Here is a 26,218-nt window from a genome sequence, read left to right on the forward strand (position 1 = left end):
ACTTCTAAATCCTCTCCGCCTTTTCTCACGATCCCGTCGTCCCCCTGCGCCCCCCCCCCCCGCCCCCCCAGCCTTTCTTTACCTCTGGAGCATCCGCATCAGCACCAGCAGTGATTCCTCATCCAGCATCCTTTCCACCCCCCCCCCCCCCCCCACTTCCTGTTGCACACCTACACGTGAAGGCAAAATGTTGACGTGTGTGAATGTTAAAGATCATTCCCACATATCGGATTTAAAGATCATTCCCACATATCGGATTTAAAGATCATTCCCACATATCGGATTTACCGTTATTCTGCACCAAAACGCTCAACGACTTCCACAAATATTCCCAGTGAAAATGAATGGGCATTTTTTACAGCCAATCCCAGGGCCCAGATAGACAAACAACCATTCCCACTCACATGGACAGTGTCCTAATTATTGTTATATATGAACCTAATTATGAGGCCAAATAACCCGCCTCGGGGCCAAAGAGCGTTGGCAGCCATTTGATGAAGGTTGAATTCCAGAAAGACCTACAAAGATGGCGTCTGCGTGGTCCAACTGGCCAGGACGTGCGGGAAGGATTTCTGAAGAAGTCCAATGAAGAACGCCGGTAACGTGGTCGCTGGTGTGGACCCCCTCAGTTCTCCCCCTTGCCCCCCTCCCTCACTGCTCCTCGCTCTTTGCACCAACAGGTAAAAGTGGCTCATATGTTCATTTAGCCATGAAAAACAATAATTATTCTCTCAGTTGCTTCGGTTTTCACTTTTCATTTTGGAAGGAACTTTGGAACGAAACCGAGGTAGCAGTCTACGGACGTTGTTGTAGACCACATAAAGATCCTAAAGATGCACAAGGAGCTCCACTCCTCGCCTGGAGTCGCATCAACAACATTAGCCATGACGTTAGCTTAGCTAGAGGAGCTCGGACCGCCCTTGTGGGCTCATCTGGGCTCGTGAGGCTCCTCCTGACCCCCCCAGGCTGAGCTGGCCTTGACTCTGACGGTAAGAGGATGTTTGCAGACATGTTGGTCCCGCAGTGGGAATAAGAATCCGACGCTGGTTTTCCTGTCGGAGCTTCTGGTTGGTGCATCTTTGGCTCCCCAGGCCAGAAACAGGAAACCTTGCCATCATGCAGACAGACAGCGTGGGCGTGAAGTGTGGGCAAGGGAGGGGTTTGGGGGGGGGGCTACCAGTCTATATTTTCCACTGCAGGGACTTCCATGCGTATCCATCCATCCCTTTGACTAGGCGGCCATTATTCCAGCCATGCAGCGCTTCAGGCTGCTCCATCTTTCCCAACATGTTGGAAGGTTGCTCGCCACCTCCGAGGGCATCAGTGTGGGAGGAAGAGGAGGAGGAACCACAAATATCACCTCAACAATGTAGGCAGAAATTCACCCAAATAAGAAAAAAAGAACCATTTCTATCCGCCGGCTTTCTAACTCAAATATTATTTTTATTATTTCTTTCCACCGCGTTCACACGTCAATAATCTCCTGTGTGGAATCACGGAATCCATCAAAATGTTACTTTTGGTAAGAACGTCAACAAGAAGATACACTGTGTGTAGAATCCTGAGTATTGAGAGTATTTCTAGCATATTTCAGTATATTTTCCAAGTATCAAGTTAAATGTTTATTGTGTACATATTTGATGTATGTACTGATGTGTACTTGTGTAACGCCGGGTGTTTCATTGTGGAAACAACGAGCGTTCCGTTTGCACTTCAGTCTTGGTAGACATGATCCTGTACCAGGTCCAAACCCCATCTTGTTATGGGTTACCAACCGATCAGAGCTACTGGATCTGCATTGGAACCAAAATCATCAACAAAGTGTAAAGTAAGTGAAAAGTAAGTGAAAAGTAAGTGTAAATTAAGTGTAAAGTAAGTGAAAAGTAAGTGTAAAGTAAGTGTAAAGTAAGTGTAAAGTAAGTGTAAATTAAGTGTAAAGTAAGTGTAAAGTAAGTGTAAAGTAAGTGTAAAGTAAGTGTAAATTAAGTGTAAATTCTCGCCCCAAGACAGCTGGGATAGGCTCCAGCACCCCCGCGACCCTCGTGAGGATAAGCGGTAGAAAATGGATGAATGGATGGAATGCTAAATGCTAAAAGAATGCTAAAAGATGGCCTCCAATGAGCAATAGGCTCCTCAGCTGTCAGGTGTTGGCCCTTAACAACAAGTACTGCAACAACAACTTACTGTAAACCAGGGGTCAGCAACCTGCGGCTCCAGAGCCGCATGTGGCTCTTCAGCCTCTTTATTGTGGCTCCCTTTGCGATGCTTGAATATTTTTAACACCCGAGTGGGGAAAATGCACGTCTTTTGTAATGAGTTTTAAAAAATCCAACTTTGTCTGAGACCATGAATGCATCCTGAGTGAGTTCTGACTGCTATCCAGTTCAGTACATGAAGAAAAACAAGTAATACTTACCTACAAATCTAAAAAATAAATTCGAGATAATTTAAAAACAGCGGCATGGGAACTTGTTTTTACGTTTACAGTAGTTTACACATACATTTATGTAAGTTTATCTCCAAAACTAGCAAGAGTACTCCAACTCGTCTTTTCTTATCTGAACTACTTTGATACCCCCAAATTCCCTCCAATGTTGTTTTAAACATACTATATGTTTTGCGGCTCCAGGCTATTTTTCTTCAGTGGGCATTGGGTAAAATGGCTCTTTTCATAGTAAAGGTTGCCGACCCCTGCTGTAAACAATGCAATATGTACACACACACACACACACACACAGGTCACAGGTGGGCTGCAGTCAGCTTCCTGCCTGTAATGAAATCCCCCCCCCTTCACTCCAGCAGCACATGTGACTGCAGGTAATTAGAAGGAAACCAACACACACTCAGCAGGGAGTAGTGTGTCATCCATCTTGTTTGCTATAAATATGTAATAAATAAATACATAAATACAAGTGACACATGCAGGTCTCAGCAGGAAGTGGAAACAAGATGGATGAATTTGTCACCACTGAAAGCGGAGATGTTGTTGTTGCTCTTTTTGGACCACGCCACCCAACATCATTGGCTATGGCCGCCATATTGGAAAGATGGAGTACGTCATGTGACCCGCAACAAGCAGGTTCTGACCCTAAAGTTGAACTCAATCAGTGCGCACTAATGAGGGAAGGGGGGGGGCATGCTGCTCTGCTATTGGCTGGTTTTAAACGTCTCCATCGTTTCCAGTACACAGCACACGGTAAGGTAAGTAGTGACGTCACTCCGTGTGTGTGCGTGATGTTCCCAGATGATTCCCTAATGAAGGGAACGACAGCTGAGGTGAATTAGCTGAGAACGAACGAGATGTTGACCATGACGACTACAGCTAGTCGGACAGACGACACGCCAAAGTCATTTCACACGTTTTTCAGCAGTAAAAGTCCTGCGGAGGCGTCGCTTTACGGCATCTAATGAGCGCTAATGAGTGTCCTTTAGGTGCGCTGGCAACGAACCGCCGCCGCTAATTGAATCTTTCCTCCTTTGGAAGCGGCTCGTTAAGCTTCACGCTTTTTAGAAGAAGGCACGGCCCGAGGTCGCCTCATTACAGCAGACTGTTCGAATTGAGCCGCGGGAAGGTTCCAATCCAGCCTCTTTTATGGCAGGGAATTCGAAAATAATGTTCTTTGAATTGAAAGTCAATTCAGTAAAACACAAACGTCCTTTATGGTGGTTCATTTCTTACAGATCTCACCGTGATAAGGAAGTTTCCACTAAGCAGGAAGCCTTATTTTTCTATCAAATAAATTGGTAGCAAAGAGCCCAGGAACGCTGTTTACTACCGTCCACACATAGTTTCTATTAGAGCCCTCTAGACAGGAAATAACACCCCTATGGTCACCTGTCCAACTGTATTATCCAATATAGTTAGTGTTACACACTTGTGGAAGACGTCCGGTTGAAAAACAAAATCCTTTCTGTTCCTCCAAATTGTCCATAGGTATGAAAGAGATTGTGACGGGTTGCTTGTCCATATGTGCCCTGTGATTGGCTGGCCACCAAAAATGGACTACTAAATGTCAACATTCACACTGTAGAAACAGAGTATACAGTAAGTATACTCCGTGTATACTTATCAGACACAACAAAGAAAAATGCCCAGACAAGTGTTCATTATTCATATATTAACTGACACGGCATACATACAGTAGATGAATGTCATGTGACCTCACTGTCACGTCTCTAGTGTCCTCTTTCCAGCACAAAAATGATAAAAGCCTAAATAAATACAATATAAAAAAAACATCCGTTTGCTTGAAGTCAGTCCAGAGAAAAATAATTCACAAGAAACAAAAATAACATTTTCAGATGATCAAAGAAAAAGCTCCCCAACATGCTCGAAAAATAAATAAAGGCAAAGTAAATAATGAGCGCCTCCGTATGAATTATCGAAGAATGGAACCTTGGAGGTCGTGGAACGCTTCTTCAGAGCCGCTAACGTATCGTATGTCAGTCACACGGAGCGGCTGCCTGGAGTGTCCTGACTTCCCACCCTGTTCCACACATGGATCACCATCTTCCTGCTTGCTATACGTAAGCTAACGTCAGCCATTATTGAATAGTTGCTGCCTTTTGGCGTGAACACGCTACGGCGCCCATTTTATTTACTTCCAATGACAAAAGAATATCAAACTGTTTACTCTTTTTACTTGCAACGATGGCGACATGGACACAGTTACTTCCTGTTTCACTTGAAGCGTTTGCTTTATTTACCATGTCAAATCTCCCCGTTTGTTGTGATGGCGCTCATAACGATGTCGTGTTTCCCTTGTTTCCGTGACGCCACCCGACGGTCTCTCGGGGTCCGCCATGTTTGTGGACATTGTTTGTGGACAATATGTGCAAAGTGGACCCCAACGGGAAAGAAGTCATCGCTAGAAGGCGTCGTCGTAGTCGTCGCAGCCATAATCTGCAAAATAAAAACAGGAAGGAAAAGATTTGACTGAAAGACCAGCCGGTTTGGAGGCCAACCCTGACCTGCTGGGTGGAGGAAGACCTTCCTGCTGGATTTAATGAACTGGTTTTATTGCGGAAAAGTCAAGAGAACTTTAACAGCCAGGAGCCCCCCACGTCCCCCCCACTGTGGGGAGTGCAGCTCATTAAATACGATCCCAACGAGTGTACGCGCTCCAGACGTCTCACAGCGAGGCGACGCTAAGTGACTCAGCTAATTGCAGCTAATGACATTTAAATGCGTGTGACCTTCCACTGACCTTGACTGCCCATCAGCTCCATGGCGCTGACGCAGGTCTCCTCTTCCTCCTCATCCTCCTCGTCCTCCGCCGCGCCATCCTCGTACACCACCGGGCCGCTCTCCACCAGCACGGAGGAGGGGGCGGCGGCCGGCACTGGCAGGGGGGCGGGGCTGGAAGCCTGAGCAAACATGGAATATTATGGGAGATATCTTTAATATTTTCCTCCGCAGGATCCGGCAGGGTCGGGGTTTGTGGGGCCGCAGGCCAGAGTTGATTTCCACAAAGACACCGAGTAATAAACATGGCCGCCACACTTCCATCATTACTTGTTTTGCTTGTTGACAAGCAGAAGACAAAAGAAGCAGAAGGTCCGACATCTGTAGCGTCGCCAAGGACTTGAAACTGGGATTATTTGCAGAGGACCATGTTCTAATTAAATACCAGCACAATTAACGATGCTAAAAAGATAGTTTGATATTAATATGTAGGTTTGATATCAATAGACTATCCCTGAAATAAACTCAATGCCAGCTGACTTGGGGCGAGAGGCGGGGTCCACCCTGGACTGGTGGCCAGCCAATCCCAGGGCACATATAGACAAACAACCATTCACACTCACATTCATACCTATGGACAATTTGGAGTGGCCAATTAACCTAGCATGTTTTTGGAATGTGGGAGGAAACCGGAGTACCCGGAGAAAAGAACATGCAGACTCCACACAGAGATGGCCGAGGGTGGAATTGAACTCGGGTCTCCTAGCTGCGTGCTAACCACTCGTGTTAACCGTCACCCAAAAACGTAACAGTTCGATACAAGACGTCAACTCCGATTCAACTTCATGTTGATATTGTTCGCCAAAAAGGAGCAAAGAGTGAATGTTTGTCAGGGAGTCTCACTCTTGTTGATTTCAAATCTCATCTTCTCATCTCCATGGCGACCGTGAGGAGAGCTGCACTCTTCACCTTGCAGGCGGGACTCATAAAATCAAAACAATAATAATGATTATGCTGGAGGTCCACAGTGAAGACAAGAGTCCCTTGTCTTCACAAGGGAGGCCCCCCCTCCATGCTTCTCACCCCCCCACCCCCAAACTTCCTACTTCCTCTTCTTCACACAGTAACACAAACAAAGCTCGTCTTTTTTCCTTCCTTCCTGCTGACTCATCAGCGCCATGCGGCAGCACCGACAAGCTAATTAGCAGGTGAGCCATGCGGCAGCACCGACAAGCTAATTAGCAGGTGAGCCATGCGGCAGCACCGACAAGCTAATTAGCAGGTGAGCCATGCGGCAGCACCGACAAGCTAATTAGCAGGTGAGCCATGCGGCAGCACCGACAAGCTAATTAGCAGGTGAGCCATGCGGCAGCACCGACAAGCTAATTAGCAGGTGAGCCATGCGGCAGCACCGACAAGCTAATTAGCAGGTGAGCCATGCGGCAGCACCGACAAGCTAATTAGCAGGTGAGCCATGCGGCTGCACCGACAAGCTAATTAGCAGGTGAGCCATGCGGCTGCACCGACAAGCTAATTAGCAGGTGAGCCATGCGGCAGCACCGACAAGCTAATTAGCAGGTGAGCCATGCGGCAGCACCGACAAGCTAATTAGCAGGTGAGCCATGCGGCTGCACCAACAAGCTAATTAGCAGGTGAGAGCTGCTAAACGGGTGGAGAAGAAGGATGCTTCTCGTTCAGCATCCTTAATTAAAGGTCACGTGAAGCTGCAGCCCGACGAGGCAGTGGGGGGGGGGGGGGGGGTAACCACACCAACAAAGGAAGTGCTCGTTAGGAGGACAATCCAAACAAGCAATCAAGCGGCAAAACCAGCTGTGGCGGGTCAGGTCAGTCCCAACTCCTTTGGACCGGTCTACATCAGACGGGAATGGTACAGTCCAACTCCTGGCCCGCATCGCCTCTAATCTGCAACATTACATAAGGGGGGGGGGGTGCTCGCATCCATTTCCCATGGGGGGGGGGTGTTGGTTGCTAAGGAACAAGGCTTGTTGACCTGACCCCCTCCGCAAATGTTTTCTCCCCGCATATGATGGGGGGGTGATGGATGTTAACGAGACATGAGAGAGAAGCCCAACAGGAAGTGAGGTTGAAGTAGGCGGGACAGTTAGTTTGCGGGAATGCAAGGCAGATACAGGAAGAACATCCAGGCAGCCAATGAACTTCCCCGTCTCCCAAAGTGACAAACAAGATGGTGACGGTAAGAGCAGCCTATTTCAGCCTGTTGGGGAAGGAAGTGGGGACAGGAAGTGTACTTATATGCGCACACACTGCAGCACGCACGCCTAGCGTTGCGGCTCCATCTAATCGCTGGCCAGGAGCCAACACAAGTCCATCACGCTGCAGCGGTGAAAAAGTGCTGCTGAAGACATTTGGACTTAAAGGGATTGGATTTTAGTACCTTCCTGCCAGGAGACTGGAAGCGGGGGGTGGGGGGGGTATGGGGTAGCTTGGCGTGAAGGGCAAAGAAACAAAGAAAGTGAAGTTGGACTCCGCTAGCGTGGATTTATTCCTCCCAAGGCTCCCAGCGGGAGTTTGGACTAATTCAACGTGCGACGGCCGAGTGGGACGCCACGGCTTTTCTGGGACCGGAGACAGGAAGTTGTTTGTCCAATTAAACATCTTTATACTTTGTTAGACACGTTCCTACGATGGATCGATGGCCAACAACTGGAAGATGAAAACCCGCTACTGGAAAGACACGCCCACTTTCAGTCACATCATAACACACAGCACAATGTCCAGTCAAGTACATTATTATTATTATTATTATTATTATTATTATTATTATTATTATTATTACTTGGACTCCAAACAGGTTGAGGTGCGCCCGTCCTGCTGGTATTCATGTATTTATTTTCATTGGACAACACTGACGTTACAACTGTTGGATACAACGCCAGTAGTCAGTGTGAAGCTTGACAAACAATATTTATGCCATAAATAGCATTTTTTTGTTTTTTATGGAAAGATGTACAAATATAATGGCTGATATGCTGGGCGGCAATTTCAATTTAATTTGGTCCCTGAAAGGCATACACTAGGTTCTGAGGACGGGGGGGGGTATGAATGAATGTAGGAGACATTCCAAAAAATCCCAAAACCAAATGAGGAAGAAGAAGCGGGATATAAGTTTCCCACTTTTGGACAGATTTAGTAGAGATACTCAATAGTTTTAGGCCACCATTAAATGTACACAAGTACACACAATCTATACTGCAAAACCGCTGCTCAAGCTCTGGAACCATTCTGTCCAGTGGACAGTCATCGATTATATCATAATCATTATTATATTATTCATTAGCCTGTTATTATTATTACTATCATTGTTATTCTTCTTCTCATTATTACTACTACTACAAGTAGTACTAATAGTAGGCTAGTATTAGCCTGCTTATTGGCTTGCTTATTATCCTGCTTTTGCCCTATATGAAAATGAGATTTTTTTTGTTTTTTTTTTTTTAATCTGTGAAAAATCTGAAGTGATTTAGGGGGTCTTAAGAATATTTTAGGGGGTCTGCAGCCCCCCCGAAAATAGAAGGTGATGTTACCTGTTGCATCGCCATCTTCTTGCTGGGCTGGCCTGTGACAAACGGCTGTAGCCTGTAACAACAACAACAACAACAGCCAAGTGTTACTAAGGTATTATTTGTCTAGTGTGTATCAACAGAATGATTTCAAGCTGAAGATTGGCTGAGCTATTACGGCAATATTCCACCAAGTTGGGTTCTGTGGGAAAGCACAGGTGTGCGTTTGAGGGATTTCTGTGTGAAAGACACTAGAGAACAAAAACGCTTTAACGACTGATCAAGTTAGGAAGATTTAAGGTGTCAATGAAACATTTGGCCATCCATCCTTGCAGCATAAACAACACTTGTCAGACGCTCCCTTGGTGCTGACTGGGGAAGGTCCAAAAGTAGAATTTGAACGTTATTATGACATATTGTGACACCATGGCATGCGTGTTAATATGTACATCAGGGGTCTCAAACTCTATTTAACTGGGCCGCATCAAGTATTCCGTCTGGAATCACGTTTTAACCGAGTGACTAACTTGTCAACAAACCCCAAGCTGTCAGGTAAATGAGCTATGGTACGCCATAAATATATGAAACATATGAAAAGCTAATATTGCGGCGCTCTTGAGTTGCACAACAGATGGTCTGAGGCACGTCAGCTTGCTTAAAGGAAATTGCTCCATATTTGGATGAGCAGTAGGCCAAAAAAGAACTTGCAATGAGCTTGTACGCACGTCAGATGGCAGGGGGTCGACTACTACTACTGAAGGATACTAAACTAGGAGGAATTGTTGACAAATAGGTGCTGCAAAGCATGCTGGGAGCCAGCATCACTCCCGACTCTGGAAGTGCTTCCGGCTTCCCAGCATGTTTGGTAAAAACTTGTTGTTCATTCTGATCCCCCAAGTAGTAGTAGTAGTAGTAGTAGTAGTAGTAGTAGTAGTAGTAGTCCTGTGTGATTATCTACCTAGTTCATTCTGATCCCCCAAGTAGTAGTAGTAGTAGTAGTAGTCCTGTGTGATTATCTACCTAGTTCATTATGATCCCCCAAGTAGTAGTAGTAGTAGTAGTAGTAGTAGTAGTCCTGTGTGATTATCTACCTAGTTCATTCTGATCCCCCAAGTAGTAGTAGTAGTAGTAGTCCTGTGTGTTTATCTACCTAGTTCATTATGATCCCCCTAGTAGTAGTAGTAGTAGTAGTAGTAGTAGTCCTGTGTGATTATCTACCTAGTTCATTCTGATCCCCCAAGTAGTAGTAGTAGTAGTAGTCCTGTGTGATTATCTACCTAGTTCATTATGATCCCCCTAGTAGTAGTAGTAGTAGTAGTAGTAGTAGTCCTGTGTGTTTATCTACCTAGTTCATTATGATCCCCCTAGTAGTAGTAGTAGTAGTAGTAGTAGTAGTCCTGTGTGATTATCTACTTGGTTCATTCTGATCCCCCAAGTAGTAGTAGTAGTCCTGTGTGATTATCTACCTAGTTCATTATGATCCCCCTAGTAGTAGTAGTAGTAGTAGTAGTAGTAGTAGTAGTCCTGTGTGTTTATCTACCTAGTTCATTATGATCCCCCTAGTAGTAGTAGTAGTAGTAGTAGTAGTCCTGTGTGTTTATCTACCTAGTTCATTATGATCCCCCTAGTAGTAGTAGTAGTAGTAGTAGTAGTAGTCCTATGTGTGTTTATCTACCTAGTTCATTATGATCCCCCTAGTAGTAGTAGTAGTAGTAGTAGTAGTCCTGTGTGTTTATCTACCTAGTTCATTATGATCCCCCTAGTAGTAGTAGTAGTAGTAGTAGTAGTAGTAGTAGTCCTGTGTGTTTATCTACCTATTAAGACATGTTTTTGTGTCTAGTAAAGCCCCCCACCCCCACACTGCAAGTGCCTATGACCTTTCCCCGGGGGTTGGGGGTGGGGGGGTACACCGATACTAACCTTTAGGTCGTCTCTAAACACGATCAAGTGGGCTGAAAAGCCCCTGATGTCTGATGTACATCTTCTGACTGACAGCTCCAATCTCCTTTCAGACACTCGCTCGCACAATCAGCAGCGGGAGCGTCGCTGGCAGCGCCCCCCCCCCCAGGCGGTCTCCCCCCCATCTCCCCTCCAGGCAAGTGAGGCGCTCCCTGGCGGCTTACAGTAAATGTTCCACTCTCACTGATAAGACTGAGCTCCTAATTAATCTGCCTTAAGCGGGGGGGGGGGGGACTAAGGCTAGACAGTGGAGAAAATCCCAGCCAGGATGGCGAATCGCTCCCCGCTGTTCAGGGTCCAAGTCAAACATGTGTTTGACGAGACCCCGATCCCTTGGGGTGCGGGGGCGCCCCATTCCATTCCTTCATGCATCCATCGTGTCAGGTGACCTGTTTCTCACAAACTTCCTGTTGCTTCATGTTACCGCATCTTTTCTGTTGACTGTTCAGCTCGCCCCAAAGTAGCAGACCGACAGCCATGTGGGGGGGTTGGGGGGGGGGGGTATCGCAGCAAGCTAATTCAATCAAGCGCTAAGGAGGAGGGATGGGGTGGGATGGAATTAGTTCTGAGAGGAGGTCCGATGTAAATAAAGGATGATAAAGCTGGCCGCCAACCTCATTTCTCTCTCTCTCTCTCTCTCTCACACACACCCAGGGAGCGGCCATTTTTAATAACCCGCTCAGCCAAGCGAGGCTGCTTGACGAGGGATGCGACATGTTTCCCAGATAGGCGGCGCTTTCCGGGTCACTTCGCGCTGCACGCCAGTGGACCCGTCCCTGGCACGCAGTATTTGAGAGGAGTGACTGGTGGGATGAGATTAACCACCGATGCACACCAGAGCGGGAATGTGACATTTATCTATTATCAGCCGGCACAGAATTCCCAAAGCTTTTGTGTTATAGCTGACCAAGCGTATGACGAACTTTAACATTTCAACCTAAAATTTAGGTTTGTTTTCGCCAAAAGCTGACCAAGCGTATGACGAACTTTAACATTTCAACCTAAAATTTAGGTTTGTTTTCGCCAAAAGCTGACCAAGCGTATGACGAACTTTGAACATTTCAACCTAAAATTTAGGTTTGTTTTCGCCAAAAGCTGACCAAGCGTATGACTAACTTTGAACATTTCAACCTAAAATTTAGGTTTGTTTTCGCCAAAAGCTGACCAAGCGTATGACGAACTTTAACATTTCAACCTAAAATTTAGGTTTGTTTTCGCCAAAAGCTGACCAAGCGTATGACGAACTTTAACATTTCAACCTAAAATTTAGGTTTGTTTTCGCCAAAAGCTGACCAAGCGTATGACGAACTTTAACATTTCAACCTAAAATTTAGGTTTGTTTTCGCCAAAAGCTGACCAAGCGTATGACGAACTTTAACATTTCAACCTAAAATTTAGGTTTGTTTTCGCCAAAAGCTGACCAAGCGTATGACTTTAACTTTGAACATTTCAACCTAAAATTTAGGTTTGTTTTCGCCAAAAGCTGACCAAGCGTATGACGAACTTTAACATTTCAACCTAAAATTTAGGTTTGTTTTCGCCAAAAGCTGACCAAGCGTATGACGAACTTTAACATTTCAACCTAAAATTTAGGTTTGTTTTCGCCAAAAGCTGACCAAGCGTATGACTTTAACTTTGAACATTTCAACCTAAAATTTAGGTTTGTTTTCGCCAAAAGCTGACAAAGCGTATGACAAACTTTTAACATTTCAACCTAAAATTTAGGTTTGTTTTCGCCAAAAGCTGACCAAGCGTATGACGAACTTTAACATTTCAACCTAAAATTTAGGTTTGTTTTCGCCAAAAGCTGACCAAGCGTATGACGAACTTTAACATTTCAACCTAAAATTTAGGTTTGTTTTCGCCAAAAGCTGACCAAGCGTATGACGAACTTTAACATTTCAACCTAAAATTTAGGTTTGTTTTCGCCAAAAGCTGACCAAGCGTATGACTTTAACTTTGAACATTTCAACCTAAAATTTAGGTTTGTTTTCGCCAAAAGCTGACCAAGCGTATGACTAACTTTGAACATTTCAACCTAAAATTTAGGTTTGTTTTCGCCAAAAGCTGACAAAGCGTATGACGAACTTTTAACATTTCAACCTAAAATTTAGGTTTGTTTTCGCCAAAAGCTGACCAAGCGTATGACGAACTTTAACATTTCAACCTAAAATTTAGGTTTGTTTTCGCCAAAAGCTGACCAAGCGTATGACGAACTTTAACATTTCAACCTAAAATTTAGGTTTGTTTTCGCCAAAAGCTGACCAAGCGTATGACTTTAACTTTGAACATTTCAACCTAAAATTTAGGTTTGTTTTCGCCAAAAGCTGACAAAGCGTATGACGAACTTTGAACATTTCAACCTAAAATTTAGGTTTGTTTTCGCCAAAAGCTGACCAAGCGTATGACTTTAACTTTGAACATTTCAACCTAAAATTTAGGTTTGTTTTCGCCAAAAGCTGACCAAGCGTATGACGAACTTTAACATTTCAACCTAAAATTTAGGTTTGTTTTCGCCAAAAGCTGACCAAGCGTATGACGAACTTTAACATTTCAACCTAAAATTTAGGTTTGTTTTCGCCAAAAGCTGACCAAGCGTATGACGAACTTTAACATTTCAACCTAAAATTTAGGTTTGTTTTCGCCAAAAGCTGACCAAGCGTATGACTTTAACTTTGAACATTTCAACCTAAAATTTAGGTTTGTTTTCGCCAAAAGCTGACCAAGCGTATGACTTTAACTTTGAACATTTCAACCTAAAATTTAGGTTTGTTTTCGCCAAAAGCTGACCAAGCGTATGACTAACTTTGAACATTTCAACCTAAAATTTAGGTTTGTTTTCGCCAAAAGCTGACCAAGCGTATGACGAACTTTAACATTTCAACCTAAAATTTAGGTTTGTTTTCGCCAAAAGCTGACCAAGCGTATGACGAACTTTAACATTTCAACCTAAAATTTAGGTTTGTTTTCGCCAAAAGCTGACCAAGCGTATGACTTTAACTTTGAACATTTCAACCTAAAATTTAGGTTTGTTTTCGCCAAAAGCTGACCAAGCGTATGACTTTAGCTTTGAACATTTCAACCTAAAATTTAGGTTTGTTTTCGCCAAAAGCTGACCAAGCGTATGACGAACTTTGAACATTTCAACCTAAAATTTAGGTTTGTTTTCGCCAAAAGCTGACCAAGCGTATGACGAACTTTGAACATTTCAACCTAAAATTTAGGTTTGTTTTCGCCAAAAGCTGACCAAGCGTATGACTTTAACTTTGAACATTTCAACCTAAAATTTAGGTTTGTTTTCGCCAAAAGCTGACCAAGCGTATGACTAACTTTGAACATTTCAACCTAAAATTTAGGTTTGTTTTCGCCAAAAGCTGACCAAGCGTATGACTAACTTTGAACATTTCAACCTAAAATTTAGGTTTGTTTTCGCCAAAAGCTGACCAAGCGTATGACGAACTTTAACATTTCAACCTAAAATTTAGGTTTGTTTTCGCCAAAAGCTGACCAAGCGTATGACTTTAGCTTTGAACATTTCAACCTAAAATTTAGGTTTGTTTTCGCCAAAAGCTGACCAAGCGTATGACTAACTTTTAACATTTCAACCTAAAATTTAGGTTTGTTTTCGCCAAAAGCTGACCAAGCGTATGACGAACTTTAACATTTCAACCTAAAATTTAGGTTTGTTTTCGCCAAAAGCTGACCAAGCGTATGACGAACTTTAACATTTCAACCTAAAATTTAGGTTTGTTTTCGCCAAAAGCTGACCAAGCGTATGACTAACTTTAACATTTCAACCTAAAATTTAGGTTTGTTTTCGCCAAAAGCTGACCAAGCGTATGACTAACTTTTAACATTTCAACCTAAAATTTAGGTTTGTTTTCGCCAAAAGCTGACCAAGCGTATGACGAACTTTAACATTTCAACCTAAAATTTAGGTTTGTTTTCGCCAAAAGCTGACCAAGCGTATGACGAACTTTAACATTTCAACCTAAAATTTAGGTTTGTTTTCGCCAAAAGCTGACCAAGCGTATGACTAACTTTTAACATTTCAACCTAAAATTTAGGTTTGTTTTCGCCAAAAGCTGACCAAGCGTATGACGAACTTTAACATTTCAACCTAAAATTTAGGTTTGTTTTCGCCAAAAGCTGACCAAGCGTATGACTTTAACTTTGAACATTTCAACCTAAAATTTGTTCAATTGTATTTTTAGGCCAATGACAACAAACTATGGGCTGTAAAAGGATCCCGAGCCACACTTTGGAGACCCTTGTCGTGAAGCCATGCATCTCAAATAATGAGGCGGGCCCCGTGGGGGTGGCTCGGCCAACTGCCAGTTTTAGTGCAGATGAATTTGTTGTACTCAAAAGGCATTTTCCAGGTTTCCGTTTCCAGTCGAGCGTTTACAGTACGGATAAATCCATATCAGCTTTTCCAGTTCTCCTTCTGGGCTCAGCAACATGGATCAGCACGACAAGCGCTTGTGGTCATCAGCTGACATGGGAACTAAAAAGGTCTTCCCAGGAAGGTTGGAACCATTTCGAGACCAACCATGCTAGGCTGCCTTTTCCTGGAAATGCGTTGATGTTGTCCGAATGGCCTCCAGGAAACAAACAAGACTCAAAGTCCTCGAAGGACAAGCCGAGAAAGAAAGAATTCGGTTGAGTCGGATCTGCACGTTAGGACGGCAGACATTCATCTCAGCCCGGTAGGAGTCACTTGTGAAGGTCAGAGTTCAAACAGGCAGACTCTCGGGCAGATCTCCGTCTCCGGGGTCCATTTACAGCAGCGGGGAGTGGCTCCTGACGCTCAGTCGGCGCTGGCTGTGCCACTCGGACGGCTGGCGTATAAATCACCCCCGCCCCCTTTCACAACAACAATGGCGCATATGTGGCGTTCTCGCAGACGCGTCGCCGCAGGACGCAGTCCGTTCCACTTGTGAGTCAAAGGGGTTTGTGAACGTTGAGACAAAGATTTGAGCACTGAGCATTTGAGTCACTCCACAGGTAAATCATCTCATGGTCACAAACTACAGAAATAACCACAAGGACGTTGTAGGCCATAGGCCATCTTCATATTTCTCATGCAGATATGCTAAGAAACCAACTAATTATTTCCCTGATTAATCTGAAGCTTGTCGTTTGGATGAATGGCGTAATCCTTTCCAGATTGAGAAAGGTCTACTGTCATGGCTGACTAAGGAAGTGTACAAATATTCACAGGATATTTTTTAATAAACTAAATCAAACACCAAAAGTTAATTCATTCATTTTCTACCGCTTATCCTTGCAAGGGTGCTGGAGCCTACCCCAGCTGTTTTCAGGCAAGAACTGGTGGCCAGCCATGGGCATGCACCTAGCATGTTTTCTTGGAATGGCGGAGGAAACCGGAGTACCCGGAGAAATGCAAACTCCACAAGGGTGGAATCGAACCCTGGTCTCCTAGCTGTGAGGTCTGCACGCTAACCACTCGACCGCCGTGCAGCCACACCAAAGGTTGTCTATGTAATTGGATAATGAATTAATCATTGAACCCTCGATTAATCGTAGTAGCGACATTTCAACTGGCTCAGTCACATCGTTGTACTTCTGTGGCATTTCCAACGACGGAATGGCGTCAGCGGCTGATGAAGTTGTGGCGTTCCAAAAGCCAAGTGAAGACTTTTCTGCTGAGTCGGAAGCTTTGTTGTGCATTGAGGAAGTGTTTTGCCTTCGGGGGAGAACTTCCCCACTTCCTGCAAACATCCTCTGCTGACTCACGTCCTCCTTCAGATTGTTATTGTTATCCCCACATCAACTCCAAGCACAATCGCGGGTCACATGATCACTGGTCCGCTGTGATGACAAGCGGTGGTCCGCGGCGTTTCAGCTTCCTCCCTTTGTTTCTTCTTCAGCTCCATCACTGCCGCTGTTCATCTTCCTCCCTCAGCTTTCTCTCCTGCCACTTCCTTAAAAAGCATCATCTCCTTCACCAGCCCCCCCCCAACACACATGCCTGTTTATTAGGTACACCGTGCTAACAACTTGAGGTCATCATTTTTTCTATTGAACCACTTGAAGACTCCAGACGGCGCACACGTCTCCTTGCTATCGATTCAGCTCCTTATTGTCTGTCAGTCAGGTTAAAGTTTGACTCCCTCTCCCCCATTGAGGGGGGAGATGGGCCGGGCCTCCCTCTGTTAGGCTATCAGTGGCTGCCGGCTTTAGCGGCCGCTTCCTAATCAGCTTACTGCCAATGAGACGCCGCCTGAGCTGCAAAGGCGATTGACGCAGGGCTTTTAGCCAGCGGCTGACAAGCACTGCTAGTTTGGGGGACGTGGGGGGGGGGGCACGGAGGGAGTTAAATATATAGAGGGAGATAAATCCAACTAAGGCATCTTCAATTGGGCGAGAGCCTCAGGATGAAGACGGACAAAAGAGGAACGTGGAAGCATCTTTGTCAAGCGCTGAGTCTCTAAATCCTTGTTGCCACGAACAAACTCTGGTCTGCCTCCCCCCCCAGGCACTTCTCCACCGAGTAGCGCCAAACTGGTCAGGCGTGGATCAGTTATTTTGGTACCCGTCACAACTCCACAATGGAAACGCAGAAGAATGTGTCCCAGAGTGGAGGACAAAGCCACAAGCACAACTCGTCTTTTGCTGTGGTCTGGTCACATCCTAAACTGGGCATTTTCCAAATGGCCCAGTTTTTCCATGAAACCCTCAACATTCCAGGCCAAGCTTTGTACGTTCATTCCGGCTCCGTCTCACAGCACAACAAAAGGTTCAGTCGTCGGAAAATGTTGCGAGAGCAGAGGGAACCATAACTATTGTTTGTTTATCAACTTGTGCTACAATTATATTTGTAAATATGGAATACTTCCATCAGTACACTTTATGTACTTGGTCCTTGAGTGTTGACAATGTAGAGATGTACCCAGTGGCGTCATTAGGCCTATTTTGTTCTTAAGCCCCCGGAAATAATTTGATTTTTTTTATTTAAAAAATCTGACAAATTTGATATAACAGGGCAAAAGCAGGCTAATAAGCAAGCCAATAAGCAGGCTAATACTAGCCTACTACTAGTAGTAATCAGAGGAAGAATAACGATGATAGTAATAATAATAGGCTAATGAATAACATAATGATTATGATATGATTGATGACTGTCCACTGGACAGAATGGTTCCAGAGCTTGAGCAGCGGTTTTGTAGTATAGATTGTGTGTACTTGTGTACATTTAATGGTGGCCTAAAACTATTACTACTACTATACCAAATCTGTCCAAAAGTGGGAAACTTATATCCCGCTTCTTCTTCCTCATTTGGTTTTGGGATTTTTTGGAATGTCTCCTACATTCATTCATATCCTGTGCATCCTCAGAACCTTGTGACGCCCTTGGCTGTACCAAATCCACGACCGTTGTCATACACTGACCATATAGTGATGGCAATATTTACCGCTCTTAATTTTCTCTCTTTTTTAATGAATTGCAACCACCGGAGGTAGTCCCTCCCCCTCCGCTATGTAGCCAAGACGTCGACTACCGAGAGCGATAAGTGTCCATCACTGCGGACTCGCCATTTTCAGTGTTTTGAGTGGCCCAGCCAGGTACTGACGCCACACTGTATTCTGCTGTACTTTGTGAATACACTTATGCACTCAAATGATAAAAACTGAGAACCACAAAATCAAATACTTCAATCAATACACTTGTGTACTTCCTGACTGCAGACATTTTGGTCAGAATCCACCAGCTGTCAGTCAAATACCAGCAGCATGTGAGGTTATTATCATCAGGTGGGAGGGGCAGTAGGAGGCGGCAGGGAGAGGCACATTTATTTTGACCCCCCCCCCACAGCTCAATATATAGAGAAGTACCATACCTCCTGTGACTGACATCTGCTGCCCCAGCCTGGAAAAGCTCCTAATGGAAGCGTTTCCTGGTCCTGCTGCCGCCTCCCCGCCAGGTCGCAACCTTGCAGGGGAGGCGGCAGCGGCAACATCTGGCTGCTAAAGTGCTGAGCTGTCGGCTGCATCTGCGGCTCGCATTTACATTTGCGGAAAACCAACACAGACTCTCGCTCCCAGGAATATGAATCCCGTCAGGAATTCTAGTTTTTTTCTTTCTATCGCCAAATTAAAAAAGGTTTGAGAATGAGATGGTTCAGGGAGGAGGAAAAGTGGGAGAACATATGGAGGCACAAAGACCAGAAGAGGGGAGGAAGAAAATACCACTAGAGGGCAATTATGTGGGCTATTTCTGGAACGCTCTGCTGAGGATGGAAGGAGAAGGGATGGGCTGTTTGGCAGCCGGATGAAGGGTGGGGGGGGGGGGCAGTGCTGTAGCCGCTGAGGAGCTTTCATATCCCGACAATATAAAAACAGGGAGGGCCAAAAGACAAACAGGGAATGTTTTGGGATTGGATCGGTTTGTCTGGACAAAGAAGCAGACAATGGGACTAAAGTGCTAAAGCGCTAAAGTGATGTCGCTTCTACCGTCCACATTTTCATGGGAGGCTGTGACGGATGCCTGAGTACTACTACCACATTTGCCCACTTCTGACACCATTTTGACAGAACGCTAAGGAGTTGTAATCTAACCCAGTTTCTTCACGCATCTCCAGCCTCCTGCAGAGGCATCACCTATGCCGAGGTTCAACTCAGCTGCTTCCAGCCAACATCCCACTTCTTACACCATTTGTCACAGTAGCACTTGACAAGTACAGTAGTACTTGGGGATATTACACCACCTCAACCACCCCAAACTGGGCACACCGTAGAAGACCTCACAGCTAGGCATCCCACTTCTGGCGCCATTTGGCTGTAATTCTCAGGAGTGGTAGTCCTAACCCAGATTCCCAGATCCACCCGTCTCTGCAGAACCATCAACAACTATTCCATCAAGACGGTCACAGATAACCATCCCACTTCTGGCACCAGAAAATATAAGCTTGAAATAGCTTGAAATATAAGCTATGCGGTTAAAATCCTGTACCCTGGCCATCGCATGGTCATGACAGAGGTGGAGCCTATCAAACAGGGGTCGGCTACCTCAAACTGGGACCACCGTGGAAGGCCATATAGGCAGCCCACTTCTGACACAGTTGTCCCAAAATGTAGCCAAATCACACCTGGATTTGAACACGATCACACTCCTCCCTCAGTTTCTCATCAACAGTTTGCAGTCAACAGCTCCAATCCTGGATTTAAACAGGCACCACCAAGCAGGTCACGTCACCCTGGCATCCTTCCATGAGCAAGCAATTAAGGTGGAAGGTTCGAGCCTCGGCAATGGCTTGATCAATATGACTGATTGCCAAGAGGAAGAACAGAAAGTCAGTTAGCTGAGCCTCCAAACAGACAGCAGACAAAAGCAGCTTTAAGTGTCGTAACCAAGAAGTCGAGAGGAGTGGATTCAAACATCAGTCAAAGCTGTCAACACTTTGTTTCTCCTTCAGAGATCAAATTTGTGCTGCCAGGAAAAAAACACCCACGCGTTGCCTTCAAGTGGAAACGATACAAAAGCAAAGAGTGAAATGATGCTGGATGCATGTTTAATTATCACTGCAAAGACTGGAAACAAAAGGTGGGGGTTTCTTACTTAAATGAACACCAACATTTTGTAGCAGCGACAACATTCAAGCGGAGTAGCTTTATTATTTTTTTGGTGTCCCTGAAGTCTAGCCTGTGTCGTTCATTTGTTCCGGAACGGAAACAGACGCTAACCAAAGTCATTTTCCTCAGAAGAAATAATGTTAATCCAATGAACCTGTTTGAAAAAGCTTATTTTATTTTAAGCCCGCCCCCATGACCACTTCTGCCGCGGCTGGCCTGAGGATGGCAAGCGGTTTCTACATTCAAACAAATGGGTAGCCGAGACAAAGCCATAACCAGGAGTGTTGAAAATCATCCAGATCATATCGACGTGAATTTCACAAAACTGGAAGCCAGGAATGTCCTCCGGCATGGAAAAGTTCTAAAAAAAAGCAGACGGCAATCAAAGCGGTGCCATGAGAAAACATCACAAGGACTTAAAAGCGGGGAACCTCCAGGCTGAGTGCAGCCCCTCGAGCGGAGAGCATGAGGGGGCCGCAGGGGGCCCCACAAAGCGTCAGTGTGGCCCCTCGGTAACAAGGCACAATGGCTGCACTGTCAGCAGACCTTCTCCTGCATCGACACCGCGGCTCTGCCCTCTTTCAATACCCCCCCCCCCCACAACAAGCTTTTCAGGCTCGCCACGCTGAAAGGGGACCATTCTGCACCCCAACCGTGGCTGGCTGCATTGAATCCTTCTTGGGCTGTTTCCACGCCACACTTAGGAAGATGGTGAGGTTACCGCCATGTTGCTGACCCGTTTGGATCTCCCCATGAAGATGATAAAGTGCACATTTTGGCCATTTGTGTTGGAAAGCTGCAACCTGGGCAAAGTGAAGAATGAATGATGCAGAAAGAGACGCCATCAATGATTCATTGACAACTGCCTTTCAACCATCTCAACGCTTTAGAAGCATCCATTAAAAAAAACAGGCTCTGGCCCACTTTTTCCTCAAAGAGCCTAAACATGAAGCAAGCTTTTTCATTCATGAAACATGTCAGCTTTCCCAGGAAGACTTTTACCATTCCGGAAGAAGCCATTTGTCAAATGGACCACCTCAAATCCAACAATGGCTTCTTGTTTGATGGAAACATGGCCGCCCGCTATTTGCCTTCGACACCAACTTCAGGAGACCTGAATGTTAAAAGCTGTTAGGATGGCCACAGCGTAGACACCGGAACTGGAAAACCTTCACCTTCCAGTTTCCATCCTAGCTGAACAACAACATTCCAGGTTGTGGAATGAAGTGTCCTTGACAAGATCACTGCCACCATCAAAAGACCTGTCCGACCTGTGACCTCCCTCGGAGAGTACACAGGACAATTTCCCCACAACAATCGATACAGCATTAACGTCGTTAACGTCGTTAACGTCCTCAACTTTAATGTGCCGTCATCCGTGCCATCAATCATCTTGTCAGAAGGAGGACATTTACACCATTAAGTCTTTTTTACACTCATTCGTGATGATTTGACTATTTACAGTGTGTCCCTAAAGTGTGGCCACAGGCAAAAAGCATGTATTATGGACTTTGGATGTTTTCATATGAAATGAAATATATTCTTTAAAATTCCATTAGGGCTGTCATGTGATGAATACCGGATACTGAATACCGCCTTTTGTCACAAAACTGCGATGCTTAAATGGGCTGTGATTGACATCAGATGGCGTATAATACCCAACTGCCCCTGCGTTTGTGTGTTTATTGTGCAGTATGTCCAGACGTAAGAGACACACCGTCCATTCCATTCTGAGGTCACTTGCTGCATGTTTCGCATGTAAAAACATAAACAAAAACCCTTTAGAGCATGTGCCAATAAGTCGGTCAGATTTAGGCGTCTCATTTCCTTGTCTCAACATGAAGGAGGCCGTAAGCAGTACATGTTTGGTTCAAGTCTTGCTAGCCACAAGAGCAAAGAGCGGCACGGTAGCGGATGCCAACGGTCCAGGAGGCGGGGCCAGGAAGGTGGACACCATTCAGGGCCGAGCAGCCGCCTCTTTTTGGCTCGGCAAAGCTGCACTCAAAGGGATTTTTTAAAAAAGAACAGTCACAGGAAACCAATTTCCTCCCCCAGCAGCGACAAAATGAACACGGCTGAAGCTTTGCGCCTGCTGCAGAAACCCATTAAGTCCATCTGAAAGGCTCAGCGAGGATCAGCGGCGGGAACGCATGTCACGGAACGACAGCGGCCTGCACAAGAAACACGTTTGGGAAAAGAGAGGAAAATCCCAAGGGAGCAGAAGAGCAAAAAAGACAAGAGGCGGATGCACGGAAGAGCAGGGATGAGGATGAGGATTGGGAAGTGGGTTGGGGGGGGGGGGGGGGGTGGAGCATCTGTCCTTCTGTCACAGGTGATTATTTCGAGTGACAGACGAGGCGCCATGTGTGCGTGGACGTGAAGACACGGTGCCAGACTAAACAACAGTCTCCATCCATCTCCATCTCTCCTCCATGCAGCATCTGCCGTGTACTGAAGGATTATTATTGGATGGCGGCCGTGATTAAATATGGATTTATGTGAGGGAGGTGTTGTCCCTCATATGGCCGCTAATGGATCATTTTGTTTAAGCACAACACGCTACTATTACACATGTCAAAGCACACTATTACATGAACAGACCACCGTGTGCACCATCTGGGTTCAATATGTAGACAAAAGTATTGGGACGTGAGCTGTTAACTCTCAGATTAACCCCTCCATTCAATTAAGTCGATCAAGGCCAAAAATGCATAATTAGGTAAAAAAACATACATAAGTCACACTGGAGTATAAGTGGCATTTTCTGCAGGTAATTTATTTTCCAAACTACTTGACCAAAACAGACATTAGGTCCTCTTGGAAGGCAAGTTGTACCAATAAAAGAATAGAGAACAGGCTGAATAGGTGTAAGATATGCTAACACAATGCTTATTCAGCTACACTAAACATAAACATGAACACAAAAGGTGTCCAGTGTTTATGGAACATAAACTCTTCTTTCATGTATAAGTCGCTCCGGAGTATAAGTGGCAGGAACAGCCAACCTATGAAAAACAGTGCGACTTATAGTCCAGGAAATACGGTACTCACAAAGGCTGTGGCTGTAGGCAACTTCCTTGCTTACAAACATCTCATCAGTTTGCTTCCTTCAACTATTCCAACATTGGTTCTGCTGCAGCTGCATTGTAGCAGACGGTCCTCGTATTACGGTGCACTTACTACTGGGGCAAAAGAGCGCAGTTACCTGCACGCTAAAAAAAGAATACGCGGTCAGGCGTGACGACGCTGAGAAAGAACAATGGCACTTTTGCTCTTTTGACCCTGGCTTCTTCTGGAGAAAAGGAAAGCGAAAGTGAAATCAGTTCAAGCCACACATATAGTGAAGGTTTAAGGTGGTATCCTTGAACATGTGAAAGGATCTGCTATGAAGAAATGGATAATAGTCAGTAATAATAGTCTCCCTTGCAAAGCCCCTTCCAAGTACAAGGATACATTTAAGGAATCCTTCTTATTACCCTTTTGCTTGTTTTTAACCATTTTGTGTGTTCTGTGTGCAGTGAGAGACTTAGAAAGCGTTCCTTAGAAAGCCTTCATTTAGCTTTAGCACACAAAGGCCACCTCCGTGCCACCATGGGAACACAGTAACAAGTAGACCAAAGACCTCCTGTACCTAATAAATGAGTATTTGGTCAAAACTTGTTTGTATTCGTCTGCCGACGTCAACGTGAATGAATGAACATTTGGGAAAAGTACTAACCTTTTTCCCAGGGAGCTGAGCGGCGTGCTTAAGCTGAGCGGCGCCCGGCCCGGCCTCTGGTTGCGTCCGCTCAGCTTGGCGGCGCTCGGTCCTCTGGGGGACTCAGGCCTTCGCGCGGGGCTGGTGGCGTGAGGCTTGACGTTGAGGTCCTTCAGCACATCGTAGTTGATCTTGGACGAGATTTTCTTCTGCTCCAGCATCTTCCCGATGGCCTCGTCGGCCGTGTTGGCACTGATGGGCGCGTGCCTCTTGGGCTTGGCTCGGGGCTGAAGAAAGGATGAAGCATTCGCTACTTTGAAACCATCCATATTGGCGTTACTTCGCACTTGCTGGACACTTCATTAGGTACACTCTCTGCGGAGCTGCCTTTAGAAATGACGACCACAGTGGAATCTGGAACACTGCAATGCATGACCGCATTAAAACACACAAGTGGAGCTCTTCTATCCAAGTGGAGCTCTTCTATCCAAGTGGAGCTCTTCTATCCAAGTGTAGCTGCTCTATCCAAGTGTAGCTGCTCTATCCAAGTGTAGCTGCTCTATCCAAGTGTAGCTGCTCTATCCAAGTGGAGCTGCTCTATCCAAGTGTAGCTGCTCTATCCAAGTGTAGCTGCTCTATCCAAGTGTAGCTGCTCTATCCAAGTGTAGCTGCTCTATCCAAGTGTAGCTGCTCTATCCAAGTGTAGCTGCTCTATCCAAGTGGAGCTGCTCTATCCAAGTGGAGCTGCTCTATCCAAGTGGAGCTCTTCTATCCAAGTGGAGCTCTTCTATCCACGTGGAGCTCTTCTATCCAAGTGGAGCTCTTCTATCCACGTGGAGCTGCTCTATCCACGTGGAGCTGCTCTATCCAAGTGGAGCTGCTCTATCCAAGTGGAGCTGCTCTATCCAAGTGGAGCTGCTCTATCCAAGTGGAGCTGCTCTATCCAAGTGGAGCTGCTCTATCCAAGTGTAGCTGCTCTATCCAAGTGTAGCTGCTCTATCCAAGTGTAGCTCTTCTATCCAAGTGTAGCTCTTCTATCCAAGTGTAGCTCTTCTATCCAAGTGTAGCTGCTCTATCCAAGTGTAGCTGCTCTATCCAAGTGTAGCTGCTCTATCCAAGTGTAGCTGCTCTATCCAAGTGTAGCTGCTCTATCCAAGTGTAGCTGCTCTATCCAAGTGTAGCTGCTCTATCCAAGTGTAGCTGCTCTATCCAAGTGTAGCTGCTCTATCCAAGTGGAGCTGCTCTATCCAAGTGTAGCTGCTCTATCCAAGTGGAGCTGCTCTATCCAAGTGTAGCTGCTCTATCCAAGTGGAGCTGCTCTATCCAAGTGTAGCTGCTCTATCCAAGTGTAGCTGCTCTATCCAAGTGTAGCTGCTCTATCCAAGTGTAGCTGCTCTATCCAAGTGTAGCTGCTCTATCCAAGTGTAGCTGCTCTATCCAAGTGTAGCTGCTCTATCCAAGTGTAGCTGCTCTATCCAAGTGGAGCTGCTCTATCCAAGTGTAGCTGCTCTATCCAAGTGGAGCTGCTCTATCCAAGTGGAGCTGCTCTATCCAAGTGGAGCTGCTCTATCCAAGTGGAGCTGCTCTATCCAAGTGGAGCTGCTCTATCCAAGTGGAGCTGCTCTATCCAAGTGGAGCTGCTCTATCCAAGTGGAGCTGTTCTATCCAAGTGGAGCTGTTCTATCCAAGTGGAGCTGTTCTATCCAAGTGGAGCTGTTCTATCCAAGTGTAGCTGTTCTATCCAAGTGGAGCTGTTCTATCCAAGTGGAGCTGTTCTATCCAAGTGGAGCTGTTCTATCCAAGTGGAGCTGTTCTATCCAAGTGGAGCTGTTCTATCCAAGTGTAGCTGTTCTATCCAAGTGGAGCTGTTCTATCCAAGTGGAGCTGTTCTATCCAAGTGGAGCTGTTCTATCCAAGTGGAGCTGTTCTATCCAAGTGGAGCTGTTCTATCCAAGTGGAGCTGTTCTATCCAAGTGGAGCTGTTCTATCCAAGTGTAGCTGTTCTATCCAAGTGTAGCTGTTCTATCCAAGTGTAGCTGTTCTATCCAAGTGTAGCTGTTCTATCCAAGTGGAGCTGTTCTATCCAAGTGTAGCTGTTCACCATTCAAAAAGAGAAAAGAAGGCCAACAACATTTGGGACAAAATGTACACACTAAGGAACTATGTACGCAATGTACACAGAATACTTATGGGGTGGGGCAGGGCGGGGCAGTGCACCCCCCCGAGGCAAGGAGCACT

The 26,218-nt window shown here is 45.6% G+C and overlaps 1 protein-coding gene across 4 annotated transcripts in view; it reads right to left on the reverse strand.

Annotated features, from left to right (window-relative positions):
* LOC131140235 (BRF1 general transcription factor IIIB subunit a) overlaps nt 1–26,218 on the reverse strand; it is a 273,391-nt gene that overhangs the window by 226,544 nt on the left and 20,629 nt on the right. Inside the window, exons 15-18 of one of the 4 annotated variants that reach the window (XM_078796075.1) lie at nt 24,002–24,267; nt 8,752–8,803; nt 5,208–5,367; nt 4,829–4,903 (exon numbers count right to left, since the gene is read on the reverse strand). In XM_078796075.1, coding sequence (XP_078652201.1) covers nt 4,869–4,903; nt 5,208–5,367; nt 8,752–8,803; nt 24,002–24,267 — 513 coding nt within the window. In that variant the 3' untranslated portion in view covers nt 4,829–4,868. Of the gene's footprint in view, nt 1–4,097; nt 4,904–5,207; nt 5,368–8,751; nt 8,804–24,001; nt 24,268–26,218 lie in introns of those variants that run through there. The other 3 variants (XM_078796074.1, XR_013629749.1, XR_013629748.1) reach the window with 3 other exon arrangements.

The sequence above is a fragment of the Doryrhamphus excisus genome, linkage group LG14 (genome assembly GCF_037039965.1).
Source record: "Doryrhamphus excisus strain RoL-2023G ecotype Guam linkage group LG14, RoL_Dexc_Guam_v1.1, whole genome shotgun sequence".
Lineage (NCBI taxonomy): Eukaryota > Metazoa > Chordata > Actinopteri > Syngnathiformes > Syngnathidae > Doryrhamphus > Doryrhamphus excisus.